Source organism: Liolophura sinensis, chromosome 8 (assembly GCF_032854445.1).
Source record: "Liolophura sinensis isolate JHLJ2023 chromosome 8, CUHK_Ljap_v2, whole genome shotgun sequence".
Lineage (NCBI taxonomy): Eukaryota > Metazoa > Mollusca > Polyplacophora > Chitonida > Chitonidae > Liolophura > Liolophura sinensis.
Window position 1 is genome coordinate 21,793,871 of NC_088302.1, and position 24,959 is coordinate 21,818,829.

A 24,959-nucleotide genomic window follows, 5' to 3' on the forward strand; every position below is an offset into this window, starting at 1 on the left:
CCCTGGTAATAACATATAAAACTAGAACTGAGCTGAATATGAGATGGTCCCTGAAGACTGCAATATAATGCAGGCAATAATGACCAGGTGCTTCTGTTTATCCCACATGATCTGTTCTGTGCATGTGTACGGATGCACACTCAAAGGCACTATCTGGCTTATATCCAGCAACTGAAGCAATGACTTCTCCCCCTGGATAAAGCCTAGTGGAATGTCTGTGGCTTGCTAAAGGTGTGCTAGTAGCTTGCCACGGAGAACCTTTAGCCTGTTCTTTACTGCAGCAGGCAACGTTCCCACTCAACTCAAACAACACTGGTCTGTAAATGAATGATTGCAGAAAGTTCCACTCATGAAATTTATCAGAAAAGTATTATACATGTACTGAAGTCAATAAATAAATCAAACATCATGGAATAATATGTACCTTTTATTATTCCTGTATCTGTAGTAGGTCTAATCTGTACAATTGCTTTATCTACCTGAACTGAACATACAAACGTCTGGTGGACTACATTTGAGCGCAGGACAGCCTGCGTATACACAGGAACGCGACTCTACATACAAACGTTTAAATACTGACGCACACACATGAACATTGTCACTGACTACAATATAGATCATCACACCGTTTCCGAGTATGTGGAAAAATCTGAGGCTGGTGGTCTGGTCGTGACTCTAGAAACCTGGAGGCGCTCCATCGAGCCCATACACGTGATTATGCTAGACTATGGGAACACAACAAAGATGCAGGTGATACCCAGGGCAAATGAGCTTTGCCCTACAGACCACTGCAGGCCTGGCTTGCAGCAGTAGACTCCCATAATAATCCTTACATATTTATAGATAGATAATGATAACCTGTAAAGAGAAGCCAGTGGCCACCAGTCTCTATTCTTAAATGATGTCCCAAGGAATACAGGACAAAGAGAATCAACAGATCTTTACAGTCTAAAGTAAGAATTTGATGATAAAGAAAAAACAAAACGTGGAATGTCATTTGACAAGGACAATGCACCACAACATGCCAATTTCAGCAAAGTCTCTAGAGGTCTGTTCAAAAGACTACAGGTTAACATTTAATACATCTTTTGTTTTGTAAGCGAAATGTTGCGTAGTAGTAACTGGACAGATTTTAGGTGGGTTACATGTTTATATGAGAGTTCAAAAACAACCTAATTTCAACCTGAAAAGTTTGGTATTATTGACAGTAAGTTGTAGGCTTCACTTTTACAGCACAGTAGAAGCCTAATGTGACAAAAATAAAAATATTCAATAATAAACAATCTAAAATAAAAATTAGTAACTGTACATGATAAGCAAACATCAGGTCACATTTTATTGGGACACTGGATGACGGGAATTCTTCACTATTTACAGAAATCTTTACAGATGTCATATGCTGTACAGCAAATTACTAATTCCCATAGGTATCTGCTTACGTAACTCAGGAAGATAACCGATTGGACATTAATGTGTGCAGTGACCTTGTGCAGGGCAACACTCAAACATCTTTCATCGCATCAGTGATAATATCATAAATGGCATATCAGTCCCGTATATTGAAAGGCAAAAAAAGAAAAAAAAACAGCATTGGTTTAAGCACAGGCTTATGTCTCCAGATGTTGACAAGACTTCATGGAACCAAAAATACAATTCAACGAATACTATTCTTTCTATTACGGAAGAGCTCATTGCACTACAAGAAGGCCCAACTGCACCAATATACATACATAATTAGGCCTGCTAAAAAGGTCAGTGTTATTTGTAGTATCATAACTTGATTAACATATGTGTCTCAAACTTCATCCAGCAAAGAACTGTACCCTTAAATTTTTTAAATACTTTATTCTATTTTCTTTTTTTTTTCTAGATTGCTTAATGGTATCATTTGACTTGATATAATGATTATGATCATTATAATGTATATATAGAATATTTCCATGCACACTATTAAAAAAAAACAAAAAAAAAAAAACAAACAAAAACAAATGAAAGTATGAAGCGAACAAATATTCAGTTTCTTCAGAAATAAATCGAATATTCTTCTCACAAGCTATATGTACATAGGCTATGATATTTACACCATTGGTAAGTTTTTGTTCTAATGGATGTACATATGTCATGCAAAAAGAACATTACTTACTTACTCCTAAAGATTTTTAACCCCTCATTCAATTCGTATTTTTTTTTATAAATAAACATATACACTGTCAAGTGATATCCTTAATTGTCCAGACAGAGTGACTTCCCTTTGAAGGTCAGCCAGTGGCGACTTGTGATCATCTTTAGCCTCCTAAATATTCAAGGTCTGCCACCATCGACCCCCAGGGTCTCAGTCAACGCTATACTGCAGGCCATGCGTGGACAACCCGTTGCCATACATATCCCTTCTCTTCAACAGAAATATTAACATATGGTTCTAGACATGAATGGAGGCGACCTGACAGCCATTATGCTTGTTTTGTGAATAAGATCAGAGCAACAATCAGTCCGTAAAGACCCAATACTTCAGCAAAGATAAGAATCAAAATCATGCCAACAAAGAGTCTGGGTTGTTGAGCAGTTCCGCGGACTCCAGCATCGCCCACAATGCCGATGGCAAACCCGGCTGCCAGCCCACTGAGACCCACGCTTAGACCAGCGCCCAGATCGTAGAAACTCCTGAAACAAGAGAATTTATTTATTTATTTGATTGGTGTTTTACGTCACACTCAAGAATATTTCACTTATACGACGGAGACCAGCATTATGGTGGGTGGAAACCGGGCAGTGCCCAAGGGAAACCCACGACCATCCGCAGGTTGCTGGCAGACCTTCCTACGTACGGTCGGAGAGGAAGCCAGCATGAGCTGGTCTTGAACTCACAGCGACCACATTGGTGAGAGGCTTCTAAGTCAACAAGAGAATTACCATAAATAACATGGATACAGAGAGCCATACATGTAGCACAGCTTGACAAAACACGATTTCATCCACTTTTAGAACTGCAATGGATTTTGGCGATGTACATTTACATCGTTTGAAAAACATTTACACTTATATATTTTGACATGATGGTGGAAAATTGTGGGTACTAAGTCAGAACATGGCTTCAAAAGTGATATGTCTACGTACTTATATAAGACTACATGTGCTGGATTTTGACATTATCTTTAATAGGAAATCTTGGTTAATAACTTTTTACTTCAGAGCGTGTCTGCCTTTAAAATTAATTCCCACCAATGTAGAATATTGCTTGTGAAAATTTATCATAAAAGATAGGAAGTAATGCTTTCTCTTGTACACTTACTTTGCCAGTTGATACTCTTTTGATATACCGTTTCCAATTAGTACAGCTACAACCAATCCGTAGATAGCGATAATACCAGCCATAACTACAGGAATAACAGATTTCATGATCAATTCTGGTCTCATCACCGACATGGCAGCAATGCCTGTACCAGATTTCGCTGTGCCATAGGCAGCACCCAGGGCTGAAACAACAAGGAAACAATTAAAAAACATGTAATGTAATAATAAAATATACATACAGAACAGGTTTAGTTAGTTTAACAATACTTAGTAATACGCACAAGTTAAATTGGTCAAAAGAAACAAATACATTCTGGAGAGGAAATCCATCTTTGGAAAATGACTATCGCGGGTCATAATCAAAGTGTTTGCCAGCCAGGAGGGCTACAGTGTTTTGCACACGTAATTTTCTGAAATCATTACCTAACATTATTCAATTCAACATGACACAGGTAGGAGATGTACTCTTAAATTGAACAAAAGTTTTGTGAAAGTGGGCCACACTTATATCCAGCAAGTACAAGAGTTCAGAGCTTTACATCCTAGGCAGTGTGTGCTTGTGATTCTCCCACATAATTTTATAACATAATTTTATAACTGTCACATCATTTTGTCTGACCTGTACACATGTACTCCCCCAGGCACAAAGTTTTTGTTCACATCTAATGCTATTTTTTTTCCTTCTCATATTTGGTGTCACACAAATTTTAGTTAATCCTGCTATTTATTTAATTTATATTTACAACTTCTTCATTATATGTTCATTATATGTATGCAAAATGTTTAAAGACAAATACGTGTACTATTATAAAAGTCACATGCACATGTGTCTTTTTTAGGAACAAAAGGCATCCAGTGTACAGGGCTCAGTGTGTGCTTCTCTGTCGTGTCTATATGCTATATGCTATGTCCACTGTTCCGCAACAAATATCTTCACAGGCTGAAAAGCGGAACGGCATCACAACATCAATGAGATTGCTGAATGATTTCACTGCATGAGAAAGATATCTTTAATTATGTTTCCTGAACACCAGCATATATACATTAGCAGCTGGTCGTATTACATTAAGTTTATGGACTCAATATTAGAAGTCTTCTTCAGGGAATTGTTCTAACTTCATAACATAAGAGTACCAGTGCTGTAATCAACATTACATTAATAGAGACAATTTTGCATCATCTGGGCCTTCATATCTACATCTACATGTATTATGCTAGTACTAGTGATGGATAATGCCAGTTTAAACAGGTAAAATATTGAATGAAGACATGAAGAAATGTAAATCAGTTGTACAATGACAGTGAGAGGACGTACATGTAGGGTACATGTACACCAAGTGACTTCGGCATGATCCTTCCATTCCTTTGAATCCCAGGTAGGGTGCAAGACATTAGAAGAGACGTGAAACTCAACCTCTTAACAGCCTGAATTCCACAGTAGTGTTAGTTTGGCGGGACAGCGACTGGGACGGGCTGCCGCGGTTCATAAACTGATAAATTTATATCACCAGTAGTTAAGTACAGCTTAACTTATCTGTACAGATAGCAAGCACAGAGCGTACAGTAAAGTGATTTTATCTGAGCTGCTAAATGGTTTCATAACTGCATTACATCTATAACCTGATTTTCAAGAGGCGCTCACACTAACAAACCTGATCAAGAAATATGGTTAAAAAAGTGCTAATGCCTATACCTTTAATAATGCCTTGCTCACTAAAAAAAAAAAAAAAAAAAAAAAAAAAAAAAGTGAGACTTAACATAATCTTTTTGTAGTGCAGTCATTCCAAAGTTGAGAGGAGTGTCACTGATGGAAACATCAGGGCAGCCAAGATTTGTACATTCTACATAGTTCAGAAGAAAAAATGACTAGTAATGACTGTAAGCAAGAAATAGAGTTCTGATATAGGATATCCTGAAAGCTATTCTGTGGTCAGAGGAAGAGTAATTTCTGATCAATAATTTAGTGGTAATCTTCACTGATTACTAGCAGCCTAGTGTGTCTCTTACTCATTGACAAAAAATAAATCTCTGCAAATCTTCTACTTTTTCCTCTCAACTGACATTTTACACAACAGAACTGCCATATGCCCGGTGACAGGTGGCGTGGAGGCGGTGCCAACCTGTCAAATTTGGAATTCTCAAAATTTGACAATCCCGAATGACCCACACAAATTTACCTTTATTACATCAAACTCGTCACTTTGCACCACAGGTAATTAAACATTTTGCACAAAAACTGTCAAATCAAATTCCAGTCCACTTATGGCTGTTCGTAGAGAGAAGTAGCCAAGAAAATAAATCGATGAAAATAAGGGATGTAGAACGGCGCAAGCTCAGTACGTCGCGTCGCCATTGATTCCATCAGCTGAATACCGGTGGATTTCTTTAATTCCTTTCAAGGGAAACGACCTAAAACAGGTCAGTTTACAGGGTTTTGCATATAGAAATCTATTCTACATCTAAAATAGAGCCAACATTTGACAGCCAACTACGAACATTCATATAACCTGAAGAATAAGATGACAAACAAAATTTGACGAAAATGTCATTCGGAACACGCCGACCCGCCCTTCATACTCACCGCTGAACACAATAGCAGCTGTGGCGCCCATAACGCCAAAAAACGGCGTGTATAATGGTTGTTCTTGGTCAGCCATTTCTGTAATTCGTTGGAAAACGGAAAACTGTTAAATTAGAGCGAAATTGGATCTTCACCGGCTGACAACGTAACAGCACTCCTGCAAGATGGCGAGTTGGCCTCTAATCATGTGAACACATAGATTAGGTAGCACTGTGAGCAAGAATTTGATTGGATGATAGCAATCCCGCGGTCCAATCAAATCTGTTTTGACTTGCCCACCTCGGCGCAGGGGTCATGTGACAAGGCACATTGAAGGTGTAAGCACATGGCTACCTCTGGGCTGAGAAGACAAACATGTGACTGTTAGTCGTGATGAATGTGATGTTATGTATAGATCTTACCGACGATTCTGTGTACTGAGGAGATACGTCAAAATGAAGTTTAATTATAGGGTAAGATGATCAAAGCAGTGGATGGGTGTACTTTCGTTCGTTTCCAAAAAAAAAAAAAAAAACACATCGCTTTGAACAGTAGTGTTAATACTGTTACTTGAAAACCTCAGCGTACAGGCTGTTGGCCAACATTCGGCTACAGATGTGAAGATAAAAAGCATTAACAAAATAACCCTGCATATCGACATTTAGATCTCACCCAATGAATTATTGATATGATCGAAATGTTGTTACTGGTACACTCTTCCGAAATAAAAAACAGTGGTAGTCCATGCATGTCCACAACAGCTCTTCCAATACTGATATAGGCCATATATATATATATATATATATATATATATATATATATATCGTAAGGTCACCTATATGCAGTAAATAAAAATAAAATTCTGTACACAACAGTTCATTGTGGATGAAGAATGGACATACCCACAATAATAGCGTGATATAAGCTATATAGATCCAACAAATGTATACAGGGTCTGACTATGCTTGTAGCTGTATCACTCGCTCATTCTGCTAAAGCATTGCACAGTTTGGCCAGTTTTGAACTAGTTCTTCCTCAAAATGAATCCCGCTTCTGCTAGTTCATCCTGTCATCCTGTACGGCTTCCTCTCTGGCCGTACGTGGGAAGGTCTGTCACCAACCTGCGGATGGTCGTGGGTTTCTGCCGGGCTCTGCCCAGTTTCCTCCCACCATAATGCTGGCTGCTGTCGTATAAGTGAAATATTCTTGAGTACGGCGTAAAACACCAATCAAATAAATAAATTTCGTCCTGTACATGGCAAAGTATAGTGACTTAATCTGGCTGCAAGTTTCTGGCCGTACATGGGAATGTCTGCCATCAACCTGCGGATGGTCATGGGCTTCCCCCTGGGCTTGGCCCGGTTTTCTCCCACCATAATGCTTGCTGCCACTTGCTGTATAAGTGAAATATTCTTGAGTACGGTATGAAACACCAGTCAAGTAAATAAAAGAAATGTTTCAGTACTGGCCTTATCTTTTCAGTTTTCAAATCTGTTGGGAACAGTGTACAGGAAGGGAAATGTGCTGTTCACACCAGACGGCAATACAGTCATCAGTCCAGTGGGAAACCGGGTTACCTTGTTTGACCTAAAAAAGTTAGTGTATTTTTTTATTGGTTATTGGTAACAGAACACCCATGTCTAGTTCACATTAGTTCAAGATTGCTATGTTACTGTGGCATCTTTTGGTGCTCAGTAAAAGTGGATAGCCTATGTTTGTCACTAGAAATACATGCACATAGCAGCATTTTGACTGCATTGTGACAATATTTTTACATAGAAATGTTGTCCTCAGTTTTAAAGCTTTAATGGGACAGGAGTCACAGTGCTTATGCTAAAGTGGCAAAATCCTGTGATATAAAATTATGAATTGCCCTTTTCAAAAAAATAATGTAGTAGGGTGGCATGTATAAAACATAAACTAACTCTAGGCTGGAGGAAATTTCCCATTAGTGGTAGGAACCCAAAGATCACTTGTTCAAATCCCCAACTAGTGTATAAAGTCTGTCATACTATAACCCTGTTACATTAATAAATACAGTGTATATAAATGATGTGATCATGGAACCCACCATCTAGGTATAAATGTAGTTACTGTAAAATAGAGACATTGGGTCTTGCGCATGCTGTGATCAAATAGGATCACTTGAACAAAGGTGTTATGAGAAGTTGTGACATTGTGAACAAAGATGCTATGAGAAATTGTGATGTGAAAAAAGATATCATGGAAAATTGTGAACTTGTGAAGAAAGATGTCATGGAAAATTGTGGCCTTGTGAACAAAGGTGTTATGAGAAGTTTTGACACTGAACAATGATATGAGAAATTGTGATATTGTGAACAAAGATGCTATGAGAAATTGTGACATTGTGGAGAAAGATGTCATGGAAAATTGTGACATTGTGAACAAAGGTGTTATGAGAAATTCTGACATTGTGAACAATGATATGAGTAATTATGACATTGTGAACAAAGATGCTATGAGAAATTGTGACATTGTGAAGAAAGATGTCATGGAAAATTGTGACATTGTGAAGAAAGATGTCATGGAAAATTGTGACATTGTGAACAAAGGTGTTATGAGAAATTGTGACATTGTGAACATTGTTGTTATGAGAAATTGTGACATTGTTAACAAAGATGTAAAAGCTTGATTTGATTTAAATGTAATTGATTACTTGACTAGTGCATGCCCAGCTTGAACCCGGCTTACTGGGCTATGTCAAACCAAGCAGGCTCACCGTGACAAAAATATATTAAAACATTTCTGAGAATACATGTAATATCTGATGACAAGGTGTGACTCAGATTTGGTGCTTTGACTCCTGAGGTGCAATATTGCACGAAGCAAGGCACTGCCAAATGACATAAAACATGAATATGTATGAGCTGTTGTTTGTTTCAGTAACCGATCCAAGACGTTGCCAGTAACAAGTAACCTGAACATCACATGTATAGCTTTGTCTCCAGACGGCGTGACACTGATCCTTGTTAATGAAGGTAAGGGTGGCAGGTGTTCATGTGACAAGTACATGTAGATGTCGACTGTTCATGCGATAGGTGAACAGTTTTATATGTATGTATGTGATCTTGCAACATATAATGTTTCATGTGTTCAAGAGTACAGGTAAAATTTCATACAGAACACATCATGGCTCTTAGTCACCCTGTTGTCCCAGTTTTTTTTTTCTTGCTTTTTTAATTTAAATGCTCAAGATTTTATCTGAATACAGTAAAGGATACGTAGACCTATATAGATGCACATGTAACTGTGTAGGGTTAAAATGCATGCAGAAATTTAAGAAAAAACAAAGAATGGTAAGTTTGCAATTTCAGACAAAACACATGATGGTAAGTTTGCAATTTCAGACAAAACAAAGGATGATAAGTTTACAATTTCAGACAAAACAAAGGATGGTAAGTTTACAATTTCAGACAAAACAAAGAATAGTAGGTTTGCAATTTCAGACAAAACACATGATGGTAAGTTTGCAATTTCAGACAAAACAAAAGATGATAAGTTTACAATTTCAGACAAAACAAAGGATGGTAAGTTTACAATTTCAGACAAAACAAAGGATAGTAAGTTTGCAATTTCAGACAAAACAAAGGATGGTAAGTTTGCAATTTCAGACAAAACAAGAATAGTAGGTTTGCAATTTCAGACAAAACACATGATGGTAAGTTTGCAATTTCAGACAAAACAAAAGATGATAAGTTTACAATTTCAGACAAAACACATGATGGTAAGTTTACAATTTCAGACAAAACAAAGGATTGTAAGTTTGCAATTTCAGACAAAACAAAGGATGGTAAGTTTGCAATTTCAGGCAGAACAAAGGATGATCAGTTTACAAATTCAAACAAAACAAAAAATGGTAAGTTTGCAATTTCAGACAAAACAAAGGATTGTAAGTTTGCAATTTCAGACAGAACAAAGGGTGGTAGTTTAGCAGAGAATGGTTAAGCCTGAATTACATAATAAACACAGCTTCATCTATATAAGCCTTTGTATTCTTTACTGTATGTAATTTCCTGACGATGGCACAGACATGGTGGCCAAGTTATAGATTGATATTATGACTTCATTACTTGAAGCATTATATAATATAAAAATATAATATTTTTTGATATTATTACACAGTGTAAATTAAAAAAATCTTAATATTCGCCAATATATAAATACTTTACACTTATCAGTGAACACATTTTTTGTCTAATTGTTTTGTTGCAGCTGGAGAAGCATTACTCTGCAGTCTTCTGAGTAAGACAGTATTACATCACTATCACTTCCACAAGCCTGTCCGCTGTATCAAGTTCAGTCCTGATGGAAGGTATGGACTGTTCTTACCCACACAAATGTCTTTTTCTTTGTAGAAATTGTTCAAGTCACTCAAGGATTGGGTTCAAACCCGGCTTTAGACAGGGAATTTGTACAATCCCTTTTTATCACTACATCTGGGGCCTGTGTTTTAATAAGTGGTCGAAAATGCTTGTGTGATCATTTGTCATGTTTGCGCGGTATTCAACATTCATTGAAGACCACTTGTCTTCTGTCAATATTTGTACATCACATGTGAGAAAGCTTGTCATTGACTTACCAAAAGGTGGCTGTTTACGCCGAGCACTCTGGTTTTAACTACCCATAAAATTTATTGCCACGGTAAATATACAAAAATTCTTGAGTAAGGAGTTGAGCAACAAGCAGTTAAGTCAATAAACTCTTTGTAAATGATAGTATATGATTTGTACAGTGTACAGTGCATGTAAATATATACTGTAATTGCTCACTTGTGTAAAGCATCATTATCGCTGAGGCAAATTGCTCCCCCCGCACCCACCCCTTCATTGAGGTCCCAGACTCAAATCTAGCCGTCAGTGATTAAAAACTCTAAGAGTCCAGGGTAAAATACCAGTTAATAAGAAAGCAAGTAAATCATTCATGATCTTTGAAAGTAATAATTAATAACCCATCCTGGTCAAGAAAAATTGTTCTTTAATGTTATTGTATAAAACGACAATCACACGAGTAATGGATTTTGTGTTATTCAGAAAATTTGCTGTGGCGAAGGAGAGCAATGTGGAAGTTTATCACGCTCCAGGGAAGACCAAAGACTTTAACCCATTTGTTTTATACCGGACGTTTTTTGGGGCCTATGATGAGATTATGTGCTTGGACTGGACAAGTGACTCAAAGTAAGTCAGCTTTTTATATCCATCTACTGTGGCACACTGGAGACTGAAATGGTACAAGTTTGTATGCAATAAATACTTGTATCACAAAAGAAAAAACATGGCCTCTTTCCTTAAAACTGACTAAAATCGTATGTAAAGTGAAACATTTTTGATTATCATCGTATTTAACAGCAATCAAAGAATTATACTCTCCTGAGTATTTTCCTGCAGTACTTTACAGGTTCTGATATGTCCTGTTTCATAAACCTCAGTTAGAATTTATGGTTTTGGATATTCAGTTGTGGACCCAAATATTAAGTTACCGGTGACAAGTAAATATGTTGTGCATGGAATCATGTGAAGAGCTTAGAAAAAGCTTCGAGGAATTTGCTGACTAATTGTGTGGTTTTATTTTCAGAGCCTTCTGTGCAGGCAGTACGGACATGAGCACTCGTGTGTATGGGGCCCAGCGATTCACTAATCTCATTGTGTACTCTTTAGGGGGTCACAGTGACCCCATTGTTGGGGCCTTCTTTGAAGAGCAATCTTTAGATGTATCCTTTCAATAGACAGACCACCCTGTCATTCAAGTATGTTTTGAAGTATTGCTTCTGGGAATTTTCTTGAAACAGAAACTAAATATCAGTGTATATTTTAATTTGTGTCTGGTACTGCATAAAAAAAAGAGGAAAAAGAACTTGGTTAAAGTATAAAACATTGAAGTCTTGTCAAATGCCCAGCCAAAGAACCTTGATGTCATTTAATGCGGAACTTGTAAAATTCCATATAGGAACTGTTTTGTTCTTTCCTTTATTATGTCACAATTATCGGTTCATCTGTGCTCATAAAACTCTAATGTAGTACACAAGCACTCAAGCTTCACAGATTGAAATGATGCGTACTGCTGCCATTTGGACCTTTTGCGTAGCTTGTCCTCGGGTCTCCCACTGACTTCAACATTTTAACATTGTAAATGTTGCGCTACAATCCATTTTTGCTGCAACAATGACTCAAGGTCCTGCTTCATAGTAGCGTCACCTGAAGGGATTTAAAATTATTCCACCTTCCCATTGCCTTTTTGACCAATTTATAGAAATATAGTTTTGTGGTGGATGAGAAACAGGTCAGGTTGTCTCCCTTGACTGATCCTCAGCTGTACTCTGTCAGTGAGCGTGGGTTCGTGTGTGTATGGGAGTGTGACACAAGCCCTGATGACCTTGTGCCCTACACTCCCCCCAACCAATCAGAGGAAGCCAAGGAAGAGGAGAGTTCGGCAGTTAAAGGAAAGAATAGTGGTAAAGATGGCGTATTATATAATGATGGTAATACATGTAAGATTGGAATTGAACACTTGGTATATGAAATGGCAACATCTCCTTAGTTTGCTTTTATGAATCTTTTGTGCTCAAGAAAACATTATTATCAGTTTTGACCCTTGTCTTGCTTAGTGATTTATAGTTAGGATGGCCAATTTGGGTATTTTGTAAAATCCAAGTTTTTTTTTTTTTTTTTTTTTTGACCTGAGTTAAATCCAACCTACCCTGGGTCATTTGAAGGATTTTGTTTCCAAGTTAAAGCTCCTAGGGTGTTTCTAGCTTTCTGTAGCCTCTAACCTGACTCCTCTTGTGTATGAAATTGAAATGTTTTTTTCAGCAGGATATGAAATCCCCAAAGAAGTACTTAAACCCACGCATTGAAAGTTAATTTTTTTTATTAAAACCTGTGTCCAGCCAGGGGTTTGAGAAATTCACTTGTGTTTTGTATACTTTTCCAGATGTTGATTCGGTGAAAGACGAGGGTAAAAGTGGAATAGTTTACAAGAAGGTGGACAAGTAAGTTTTTAAATGTTTCTGAGATATTTCCTAAGAACAATATTTTAGGACAAAAATGTAGAGTTATATTGTCCCAGTTGAAATGTGGCAGAATAAAATTAAGTGATAAAGTGATGATTTTAGAGTGACAGTGTTGTCACATTTAAGTCAGCTTGTCCATTTGTTTGTATGTTTTCAGGCACTCCTACCGTTCTGCCAGAGGAGAAGGAGCGGTCTTCGCCACAGTGACCAGTACAGACTACCACAAACATACAAAAATCCTGGTCACAGGCTTCCAGGATGGTGCTTTCTTCTTACATGAGATGCCAGACTTCAACTTGATTCACTCATTAAGGTGCATATTCGGAAACAATAGTTCAATTTTGTACAACCATACATTGACAGTTAATACAGAAATTGTAATGAGAATATTTCACGTTTAAATTTGAATATTGTTTTCCTGAGACGACAACCCAATTAAGACTTTTGTGTTATCAGAATTGTCTGTTTCCTCTTATTTACATTGACAACATTCTTCATTAAATGTCAATAATTTGATCATGGCACCCATGTTCTGTGTGTGAGCATTTTATAAGATTCAAGATCAACAGGGTCATGGGTTCAAATCCAGATATTGCAGCTTCTGGTGTGGCTTAAATTTTACTGTGTTACAGTATTTCAGACCAGATGATTGCCTCTGCCATGTTTAACAAAACGGGGGATTGGCTTGCGCTGGTGTGTGCTGGACTTGGTCAACTGCTTGTGTGGGAATGGCAGAGCGAATCCTACATACTCAAGCAACAAGGCCACTTTAACACCATGAGTTGTCTCTCTTATTCCCCAGACGGCCAGTTTATCGCCACAGGAGGGGATGATGGGAAGGTATGATCACTTCTCTCACCGGGTGGGATTGTGTTCTTTTTCTCACTAGGAATTGTGGGGTTCAGTTTAAAAATGTAAATGCATTGCTGCAGATTTTGAAGGGACATTTGTGATTTATTTTTGTTATATTTACATGGAACAGGTTGTGAAAGGCTGTATATTCTAGCCAGGTTTTCGAATGTGGGAGTGAAAATAAGCTGTGGGGGTGATTGTGGGGTGGGGGTGGTGGGGGGTATTTTGTTTGGGTGTTTTAATGTTATTTTGAAACTCTTGTCTAAAATCATAGTTAGTATCTCAACAGTTTTGTTTGTGGACAGTCAAGTGTATGCGTCTTAAGTTTTTCCCATCATAAGCTTGATACTGCTGTTTTCAGATTTCGAATCAGAGATTTCTAACACAGCATAGGCGGTGGCCTAAATAAAATATGAAATTAAATATACTGCGTGGCAGTTTTTAAATTCATATTCATATAGGATTATGAAGCAGTCTTTTTGGCAACTGCAGTGTGAGAAGGTCAGACCCAAATGCAGGTTTCAAATTTGTTCAGATGAGAAACAGAAAATGTTACATATTTGGAAATAGAAATAGAGAGTGCTAACTAGAAAACCCTGGAATTATTTGTTTAATGAAATACACATCCTTAAACAAAGTGAATGCATGTACACGTAATTAGAATTTTGTTAATAACCAAGTATGCTAGAATTCGGGTGTTTTCTACTCTTTCAAAATATCAAAATGGATTGAACTTCGGTATATAATTGTCCGAGAGTGCCCAACCAGATGTTGTTTTCAGTAGGAGTGTGAAATGCACACATCCATGATGGACTTTGCTCTAACCGTCTGTTTAGTGTTAAGCACAAGTAAAGTAAATAAATAAATACATGAACAGATGTACAAATTACAATGTAACTGTCTGTTGACCCGACCTGGCCTATTGAATGTTCAGTTGTGGTTACATTTGTCACCGTCTGGTTTGAGAATATGTGTAAGATCTGTCTTGGAAGGGGTGGGGATTGGGGGTAGGGGGTGTTTGAGGGTGAAAGAAATATAAATATGTGTATGGTGTCATCTTAAGCTCAGCTGTGGTGCTCCTTACTGTTTATCTTGTTTCTTTTTTACTGATGGCACTGCTTTTGTTGTGATTGTCAAAGTATAACAAACTGTTGATTTTTACAGGTGAAGGTTTGGAACACCAGTTCAGGTTTCTGCTTTGTGACATTCACAGAACACCTGGCAGGTGTCACAGGTGTGCAATTCAATCAGAATGGACAGGTGGTGGTCTCTGCCTCATTAGATGGCACTGTGAGGGCCTTTGATTTAAACAGGTGAGATTATAAACAAAATGAAAAAAGAACAAACATCATACTTTGGTGCAGCTCAACATTTTAACTGAGCAAGTCAGTTTTTTGATTACACATTACATGGTGAGACCATTGTGTACATGTCTCTACTATAATATGTTCAGATATTATTTTCTTTATATTTCACGGCAATTTACAATGATCTTTGACCAATATTTAATCTCTTATTACTATTAAACTTGAGTTAAAAAATGTAAAATAAAATATTACAGAGTAAATTTAGAATCCCGTCAAATAATATTTCCATGAAAATCATTATGAAGAAGTCACATGACAATTTTCATCTCGCATTTTGCTTTTTACCTCCTAGCCCAGGCATCCAACCATTCACTGTGCTATATATCCTATCTATCTGTATACATACTTGTGTATTATTTTAGATAGGCACTGGGTTATAACAGCTTAAGGAAAGGAATGAAAGGTGGAGTGTTTTCCCCTTTGAGAAAAAAATGGGAAGTTCCATTCATCTTTATCAATTTGTAAAAGTTAATACTTTTGATGAGCACCATGTATGACTTAAAGAATCGAGCAGAGAAATAAAAGGTGGAGTGCTGTCTCCTTTGAAAAAAAAATTGAAGTGCCGTTTATCTAAATATTAATTTTTAAATCCATCATAAGTTTCGGTTTTTGATGAGCACCCTTCATGTATGGCTTAAAGGATCAAGCAAAGGATTAAAAGGTGGAGTGTGGACTTGTCTGCTTTAAACAAAAACAAGAAGTGGCTTTCATCTACTGTCAATCTTCAAGCTGTTCTCATGTTTGTAAGGTGTTTCATATTCTGGCATATTTTCAAGGCATTTTTCTGCATTGACAGATAAAATTACACTTTGTATAATGCCCTGAAACTGGCCAGTCTAACCAATGTAGTTTTGTCTCCAAAATCAAATTAAAAATATGCATAAATTGCACTGAAAGTTGCTCTTTTATAGACGAAAAGTTTGAGGAGTTAGGATATATTGATTTTTAAATCCATCATCAGTTACTTCTTTCATGAAAACCCTACATGTATGACATTCTCTTCCATTTGGTTTGTAAATGTATGCTTTCTTTAGGTATTGTAATTTTCACACCTTTTCATCCCCGTGTCCCATACAATTCATCAGTTACCAGTTTCCATGAACACCCAATGACTTTCTCTCCCAAGTTTATTCTTGAACACATACTTGTTTTCTTCAGATATCGTAATTTCCGCACCTTTTTAATCCCCGTGCCCCTTACAATTTGTCAGTTATCAGTTTCCATGAACACCCAATGACTTTCTCTCTCAGTTTATTCTTGAACGCATACTTGTTTTCTTCAGATATCATAATTTCTGCACCTTTTCGTCCCATGCCCCATACAATTTATCAGTTATCAATTTCCCTGAACATCCTGTGACTTTCTCTGCCAGTTTATTCTTGAATGCATACTTGTTTTCTTCAGATATCGTAATTTCCGCACCTTTTCGTCCCATGCCCCATACAATTTATCAGTTATCAATTTCCCTGAACACCCTGTGACTTTCTCTGCCAGTTTATTCTTGAATGCATACTTGTTTTCTTCAGATATCGTAATTTCTGCACCTTTTCGTCCCATGCCCCATACAATTTATCAGTTATCAATTTCCCTGAACACCCTGTGACTTTCTCTGCCAGTTTATTCTTGAATGCATACTTGTTTTCTTCAGATATCGTAATTTCTGCACCTTTTCGTCCCATGCCCCATACAATTTATCAGTTATCAATTTCCCTGAACACCCTGTGACTTTCTCTGCCAGTTTATTCTTGAACGCATACTTGTTTTCTTCAGATATCATAATTTCTGCACCTTTTCGTCCCATGCCCCATACAATTTATCAGTTATCAATTTCCCTGAACACCCTGTGACTTTCTCTGCCAGTTTATTCTTGAACGCATACTTGTTTTCTTCAGATATCGTAATTTCCGCACATTCACGTCCCCACGCCCTGTACAGTTCTCCTGCCTGACTCTGGACCACAGTGGTGAACTGGTCTGTGCTGGGGGTCAGGATGAGTTTGAAATCTTTGTCTGGTCTATGAAAATGGGAAGACTGCTGGAGGTGAGAAGACTCATGTATTAAGGTCATGAAAAGCCTGAAAATTAGATTTTTTTTTGTAATTGGGCCTGGAAAAGCCTTTAGACTGGGACTTCAGAACCAACCTGAGCTACAGTGTATATTTATTTATTTATTTGATTGGTGTTTTACGCCGTACTCAAGAATATTTCACTTATATGACGGTGGCCAGCATTATGGTGGGAGGAAACCAGGCAGTGCCCAGGGGAAACCCACGACCTCCACAGGTTGCTGTCAGACCTCCCCACGAGAGGAAGCCAGCATGAGCTGGACTTGAACTCACTGGGATCACATTGATGAAAGACTCCTGGGTCATTATGCTGTGCTAGCGTACTAACCAACTCAGCCACGGAGCCCCCTACTACAGTGTATAGTATAGCTTTCTTCCAGGGGAATTTGTATTCCAACTTTAAAACTGCCTAATACAGTGGAGTGTATATGTGAAAAGGTGTATATCTGAAAGCTCAGTCAATTAAGATTACTTTTCATGGCTTTAAGATTGTATAGGTGCAGTATATTTATTCCAAGTAGCATGGAAAATATGGATTTTATACCAGGAAAAGCCTTGACAAAGCCTGGAATTTCTTCAGCTCTTCGTGTTGTGTTGAAGATGGGATGTATTGGTTTCAGTGGCACTATAGTACGTTTTGTGTGGTCATATTGGTTTCAGTGGCACTGTAGTACGTTTTGTATGGTCACGAATACAAGTTACAGTGACCTGGTTGTCGCAGTACAAACCGTTTAAGAACGCGATTTAATTTTAATCATTCTAGACATTTCCGAGATTTTTCGAAAAAGTTAATCATTTCCTGGTTTGATGCCCAGTTTGAGAATGTACTGTAATTCTTCAGCCTTTTGAACCACTTTTTTTTCAGTGGAATTTGTGCTTACAATTATTATGAAAATGACATTAAACTTAATATGTTTGTGTCATTAAAGATGCAAGATTCGTATGTTATATTTTCATAAATAGTTGAAGAATTAGGGTAGTGGAAAGTTCATGTCAGGCTGGTGTCAGACTGGGTGGAGTGTATTGGGGCTTTGACATGGTATTCCAGCAAGACTGCGCTACAAATATATCGACACTTGGGCTGGCATTGTACAGGGTAACTTTGTCATGATAATGCTGAAATAATGTCAAATTTCGAAGAGGATCCGAACAAAGAAACAAAGATTTATTTGTTTGTAAGATTGGTGTTTTACGCCATATTGGAGAATATTTCTTCTATGCCAGCATTATGGTGGGAGGAGGACAAACGAAGCACCAAACACTGTGGACTGTGTTCATGAGTTCATATTCATGAGTACGGAGTATAACACCAATCAAAAAAATCAAAAAGAGTAAATGAAGTGATCAGCATGTTGTAATGTCTGTCTACAGGTATTGGCCGGCCATGAAGGCCCCAATCAGTAGTCTGGCCTTCAGTTCCAGCCACACCCTGTTGGCCAGTGGCTCCTGGGACAACACCATCAAACTATGGGACATCTTTGAAAGCAAGGGAGCGAAAGAGACAATAACTCTTTCATCTGATGGTAACACATATTTTACTGTAATGTGTATAAAAGCTGTCAATCGGGTAATGTGACTAAATGGTGGCTAAAGGTGGGAGGGTTATTGGTGGTTATATGTATATGATACCAAGAGTTACTTCTTGTCAATCAAAATATGGCTTGCTGTCACATCAGGGCCTTAGATCTATGAATGGTAAAGAGTATGAGTGCTGGTAAATAAAATTTGCATATGAACTTTTATGTTGGAAAACTATACCTTGAAAACTTAATAGGCATATTTTGGAACCTTTTCTCAATTATTTCTCCATTTTCATCAAAATCAGTGTTGATAAGTTTTTATTAAGGTATGATTAGTATGTGGGATATGGTATAAAGACTTAAAAAACACTTGTCTTTTGAGTTTATTATTGTTTTTTTTTTTTCCACCATAGAACATGTAGCAATCAAGTCCAGCTCATGCTGACTTCCTCTCCATCCGTTCGCGGTAAGGTTTGCTAGCAACCTCTGGGTGGTCATGGGTTTCCCTGAGCCCGGTTTCCTCCCACCATAATTCTGGCTGCCATTGTATAAGTGAAATACTCTTGAGTATGGCATAAAATATCAATTGATCAATTAAATATATAGTATATGTCCCACAGTGAGTCCATGCGGCTGTATATGCTGTAAATGTAGGAAACTGATTTGGTTCACACTTTGACAAATTCTTTTCCTGCCCTTGTTATTAATACTGAAAACCAAAAGCGAGTTTAGTTTCCCTAACCAGGTGCTTGCCCTGTGTCTCATATTAAGAGTTATTTATGAACATTTATTTACAGTGCTAGCCCTTGTCTTTCGGCCGATGGTAATGAGATTGCCGTGGCAACACTGGATGCTCAGATCAGCTTCTGGAATCCCCAGACTGGGGAACAGACAGGATCCATAGAGGGCAGACATGACCTGGGTTACTCCAGGAAAGACACAGACAAAATCACTGCCAAGAAATCTGCTTTTGGAAAGTATGAGAGCAGTCATTTTGAAAATTGACCACTTCAGATACATAAGTAAATTAACAATAAATAATGAAGTTTTTTTCTTAATTTATCACATTTCAGAATTTTCCTTACTGTTCCAAGTTCAGATAGTGCACAATTTGAATATCTGATGTAATGGCTGGTGTAAAAATTGATGTTAAATGCAGGGAGTTTTATTGTTAACTGCAGATGTCTAATGATGCATATTGTGTTAAGAAAGAGATATGAGGTCTTCATTAAATTCAGAAAGAAAAATGTTGCCTTTCATATTTCGTGGGACTAGCATTTGGCCCTTGAAGCTATAAGTTTAGTGGATGTGTTAAATTGACATGTTAATTATGGCCTGCCAATGCAGGGAGTCTTTATGTTTTAACCAAGAAAATGTACTTACCACCTTCATCAAGAGAAATGCAAACACTGACCTGTTGGATTGTATGTGTACATTTGACCAAAGTACATTGTAGTTTTGTTGCATTTTTTGATCATGAATTTGAATTTTCATGTAGTTTATTCATCCTACAGGGCCTTCAACACAATCTGTTACTCAGCAGATGGTAGCTGTCTCCTGGCTGCTGGGAAATCTAAGAATGTGTGTATTTATTCTGTGGCTGACCAGTTGCTGATGAAGAAGTTCGAGGTTTCCTGTAACATGTCCTATGATGGCATGCAGGTAAACATTCATTGACACTTGCTCGTTAAAGCACTACTGTGCTTGTCCTAATTTTTGGGACAGATATCAGCAGTGCAGGAACCAAAAAAGTACATGATTTCTCTCCCATTTGTGAAAGGAAAAGTATATATATATATATATATATATATATATATATATATATATATATTGTTCATAAGATGAACTAAACAATGTGAGAAAGGAGAAAGTGTGTATTCCTGTTCTAATAATCATATGTATATTGGCTAAGGAACAGACTAGGTGTTCTAAAACTTAGAAGAATTACAGTACTTCAATTCTAAGAAGATCTCTGTGAAAATATTAAAACATATACATGTAGCCCTGAAAGACTCCAACTCCTTTCTTGATATTTGCCTTGTGCCATGAAGGCTTCCAAGGCACACATGCCTTGGCCACTGCCTCTGTCTTCCTGCTGCTCCACTATGAAGTGGGACATGTGCGTTGCTGCTCAAGATGGCGGCAGTGACCAAGGTCTGTGGGTCGGGACATACGCTGGCAGTGCGGCGGGTGGGGAAAGCAGGTCTTTAAGTAGGTGTCTTTTATCTACACAAGACTCATTGAATAACAGAGGTAATCAGCCTGGACCTTCATTGAGTACAAAATTAACACTTTTCGTCTTGAGACTCCAACGACGCTAGGCCAATATAAGAAAAGGAGTTTGAATCTTTCGAGGCTGGCTACATGTAATGCAATTGCTCAGAAGGATTTACAAGCTACAACTGAAGTAAAATCTTCGTTTTCGGTAAAAATTGCCTGATGTAACATGATAATATTCCTTCTGCGATGTTGAATCAAGCAGCTACATGGTTGATATCAGGTAAGTTATGCTGGAATGACATCAAGCTTGTTCTGTTGTGACGTCATGTCAGGAAAACTGGAAACAACAAATTGACAAGAAAAAACATAAAAAAAATTGCAATAGCTGTTTTAATATACTGCAGTTTTAATATACTGCAGTTTTTTAACAATTTGGAAAAGCAACTCAGGCAATCTTGATCCTTACCATAAATATGGGGAACTTCTTACCGACTTTGAATGGTAACACATGTACAGAGGCAGCTAGTATTTTGTGAAAAGTAATTATATGGGGTGTTGTAAAAATAATATCAAGAATTCAGTTGGATTCATTTGATTGATTTTTGGTAAAAGTCTCTTTAAAAGAGCATGAAAAAAAAAAACTGAAGAATCTTTGTGCTGCTGAAAACTTAGTTAATTAGCTTAACAATTAATATCTTCACAACTTTTTTTTTTTTTTTTTTTTTGAAATATGAACAACCAAATGAGTACATAGGTGTATGTAGTTGGCCATGTCTCAGTTGGTGTCTTATGTTTTTGTCAGTCATTTGTTCTCAGTTTTAAATCTTCTAATAGTAACAATTTTCTGTTCCCATTGGCAATAACTCCAACAGTGGTTGCTCCCATAACTGTTCATGAACAGGAATTTCATGTCCATCTTGTTTTTCAGCAATTTTTGGACAAAAAGAGCATGACAGAGTGGGGGAGTTTACAACTGGTAGAGGAAGGTGTGGATGAAGGGGACTCGTCACATCAGATCAGCCTGCCGGGGGTCAAGAGTGGGGACTTCAGCTCCCGGAAATGGAAGCCTCAAGTACGAGTGTCAGCTGTCCAGTTCTCACCCACAGGTCAGTAGCAGCAGATAACTTACAGCCACTTATTAAAGGCCATAAACCAGCTCATACTAATTGTTGGTGATGTAAGCCTTTGGACTGATGACGTGTCATTTCTAGTGTCTCTTGAACAGTATTTGAGTTAATTTGCCGGCAAAGTGAATATTGTTGTATTAGAACTTTCTGCTCAATGCAAGATAATTCTATGCCCTTTGTTTTCTCAGGTCGCTGTTGGGCTGCCACCACCACTGAGGGATTGCTGATTTACTCATTGGATCATAATCTTGTCTTTGATCCATTCCATCTTGACATGGAGATCACACCTTCAAGTGTAAAGAGTACTCAAGAGAAGGGAGAATACTCTGCAGCACTAATGCTAAGTTTTAGGCTGAATGAACAGAGCCTGATTCAGATGGTCACAGAAAGTATTCCCCCAAGTGACAGTAAGTGGTATCATGATCTGACTTCCTTTTGAGAGCATACTCTTGTAGTACTTAAACAGGGCCATTTGTACAAAAAAAAAATTAAAGGTTCTTCATCTCAAATTTCAAAGTTGACATAATTTGTGACTGTATTTTATAAATAAATTTGTATGAACACTCATCTCTTCGATGGTTATCATACATCATATATTTTTGTTAAATTTACTTATTAGTTTTACATGTAAGATACACCTTGATCGGTTTGGATGTCCAACATTTTGGGCGCAATTTCCAGAACTCAGATCTGACTATCTGGATATGGCCATATTAATATCGGCTGAATAAAAACTTTCAAGTTTTAAGCGTAGAAATGAAAATAACATGGCTTATATGATGATATAATGAAAACAACACTGAATTCCAAGCAAGCGGAGATCATTTTGCTTTATGTGTGGGTGATGGTGATCTGCTGGCTTATTTAAAAGAAGCCTTGTACATTTGTCAATCCAGCTGGTTGGCACTTTATCAGTGAGGTCGTAGTCTTGAATCCAACTCCTGGTTTAGCCACGACTAAGATATTTTAGGTACCAAATGAAAGTGTCATTTTTCTCCTAGCACTCATTTTCTGTTCCACTGAAAATTAGCAGTTGTTAAACACATGAAAAAAAAGTCTGAAGTATGTTACCTAATTCCTTTGGCCAAAATAAAATAAATCAAATAAATCAAAGAGGGAGAGCTGTAATGTTAAGCTGCAGCAACTAGTCCTGGCCAAAGTGGTAGAAGTGAAACAATCTTATTGTCAGGGAACACTGCCCAATGAAATGGACTAAATCAGACCATTTTGTATTTATTTTCTCAGTTGACCTAGTGGGAGTGTCATTGCCGGATGTCTATGTGGATAAAATGCTGGATTTTTGTGCCTCTAAAGTGGAGAGCTCCCCCCACCTGGAATTTTACCTTTTGTGGATACAGAAACTCCTGTTTGCTCATGGACCCCGGCTAAAGCAACGCTCCCAGGCTATAATGTCAACGCTACGGTCTCTGCAGAGGAACGTCACAAGGAAATTTGATGACATAAGTAAACTGTGAGTACTTATTTCTGATGCTGCACGTTTTTGGTGTTTGTTACCCTTTTTTGTGTGCATGTTAGGCCAAAAGAAAAACAAATCGTCTGTTTTGGTGATTGGAAAGCCTTAAAGAACAGGAAAATAAAAAGGTGGTTTTTCAGTTTTATTTTTATCACATTTTTGGATTTGGCTCACCAAAAAAACACAAAGTAAAGTTAGAGTCACCTTAATATCACATGGCGATATCATTTTAACAGAAGAGGTAGCCCATGTACACAGACATGAAATGAAACTTTTATTCTTTTGACATCTTAAATGTTAAGTTTAAAAATTGGGAATCCTCCCTGACTTAAAGCTGTGTCTCAGAGGAGGTGCTGTGTGGGATGTCAGGTCTGGTGTCTTAGGCAAGGTGCTCCATTGAGTTGTGGATTTATTTGTTTGATTGATGTTTTACGCTGTATTCAAAAATTGTTGAATACCTTGAAGGCATATCTGTCAGCATATGCTCTTTTAATGATAAGGTATGCGAAAAGGTGTTTATGATGTCTTCTGGAATGGAATTCTCCAGACGTTAAGTTTGAATGAACTTTTGCATTGTGTTTTATTTTGGATTCTTTTTTCTTATTTTGCCAATGACTTTACCATTGTTCCGGACAATCCAGCATTTTAAGGATTTATCTTTGCTCTGTGTAGGTGTGATCACAATCGGTACAGTATACAGTATGTGCTGTCCTTAGCGGAGTTAAAAAGAAAGAGAGGACGTGTGCTGGAAGGAACTGAGGATCAGTCTGACCCTGAGGACTGTGAGGACAATTGCGATAGGGACAGTGACAGTAGTTTGGAGTTCTTAACAACCTGACACCACACCCCAACCCAACACCCCTCCCACACTCGTAGTGTGTTGTGGACTTCCCTGGTGAAGCTGACTGCCATGGTACAAGGATGAGCTAACAACTTGACCCAGCAGTCCTTTAGTGTGTGGACACATCTGTTTGTAGAGGGTTGAATGGAAGTCGTCACCTTTCTCTGTAAATAACTCAGTGTGCATGTGCATAGCAACGAGGTATCGTGCAAATATCAGTCTGCCAACAACCTGTGGATGGTCCTGGGATTCCCTCCTATCATAATGCTAGCTGTTGTTACATATGTGTGAAATATATGATATAAGATTATATCAACAGATTAGAAGCAGTATAGGGATACACAGTTGTGCTCTGGTATGTCCAAAGTATGGCTCTTGCAGCTTTGTATGGAATTCTCACCTTCCTGCCCAAACACATGCACAAGCATTCCAGTGTTTTGTTGACAGCAAAACAACGGAGGGATAATCAAAGCCTCGGTGTTATCAAGGTGTATAGCCTTTGTGAAGTGTGCATGGTTGTACAGTAATACTGTATAACCAGAATCTCACATGTCAAGTGGATTACAGATGTGACAGACTTGTGGTTTCTCATCACTGTGGTTCAGGATTCAAATC

At 37.7% G+C, this 24,959-nt stretch overlaps 2 protein-coding genes across 2 annotated transcripts; one reads left to right on the top strand and one right to left on the bottom strand.

The window, feature by feature from the left end:
* Positions 1–414: 414 nt before the first annotated feature.
* LOC135472207 (V-type proton ATPase 16 kDa proteolipid subunit c-like) lies at positions 415–6,044 on the bottom strand. Its single transcript, XM_064751595.1, has 3 exons — positions 5,873–6,044; positions 3,290–3,473; positions 415–2,661 (listed from the first exon to the last, which is right to left on the bottom strand). Exons 1-3 carry the CDS (start codon positions 5,946–5,948, stop codon positions 2,451–2,453), a joined length of 471 nt encoding a protein of 156 aa, XP_064607665.1. The 5' UTR covers positions 5,949–6,044; the 3' UTR covers positions 415–2,450.
* Positions 6,045–6,194: 150 nt separating this feature from the next.
* LOC135473128 (periodic tryptophan protein 2 homolog) lies at positions 6,195–24,634 on the top strand. The gene is given in 21 exon segments (XM_064752958.1): positions 6,195–6,324; positions 7,334–7,446; positions 8,756–8,850; positions 10,085–10,184; positions 10,903–11,046; positions 11,444–11,579; positions 12,179–12,320; positions 12,800–12,857; positions 13,036–13,191; positions 13,511–13,718; positions 14,895–15,043; positions 16,990–17,137; positions 18,534–18,554; positions 18,556–18,685; positions 19,480–19,500; positions 19,503–19,659; positions 20,197–20,344; positions 21,831–22,008; positions 22,218–22,436; positions 23,275–23,500; positions 24,176–24,634. Coding segments are annotated over 21 exon segments (2,781 nt in total). The 5' UTR covers positions 6,195–6,258; the 3' UTR covers positions 24,342–24,634.
* Positions 24,635–24,959: the final 325 nt, after the last annotated feature.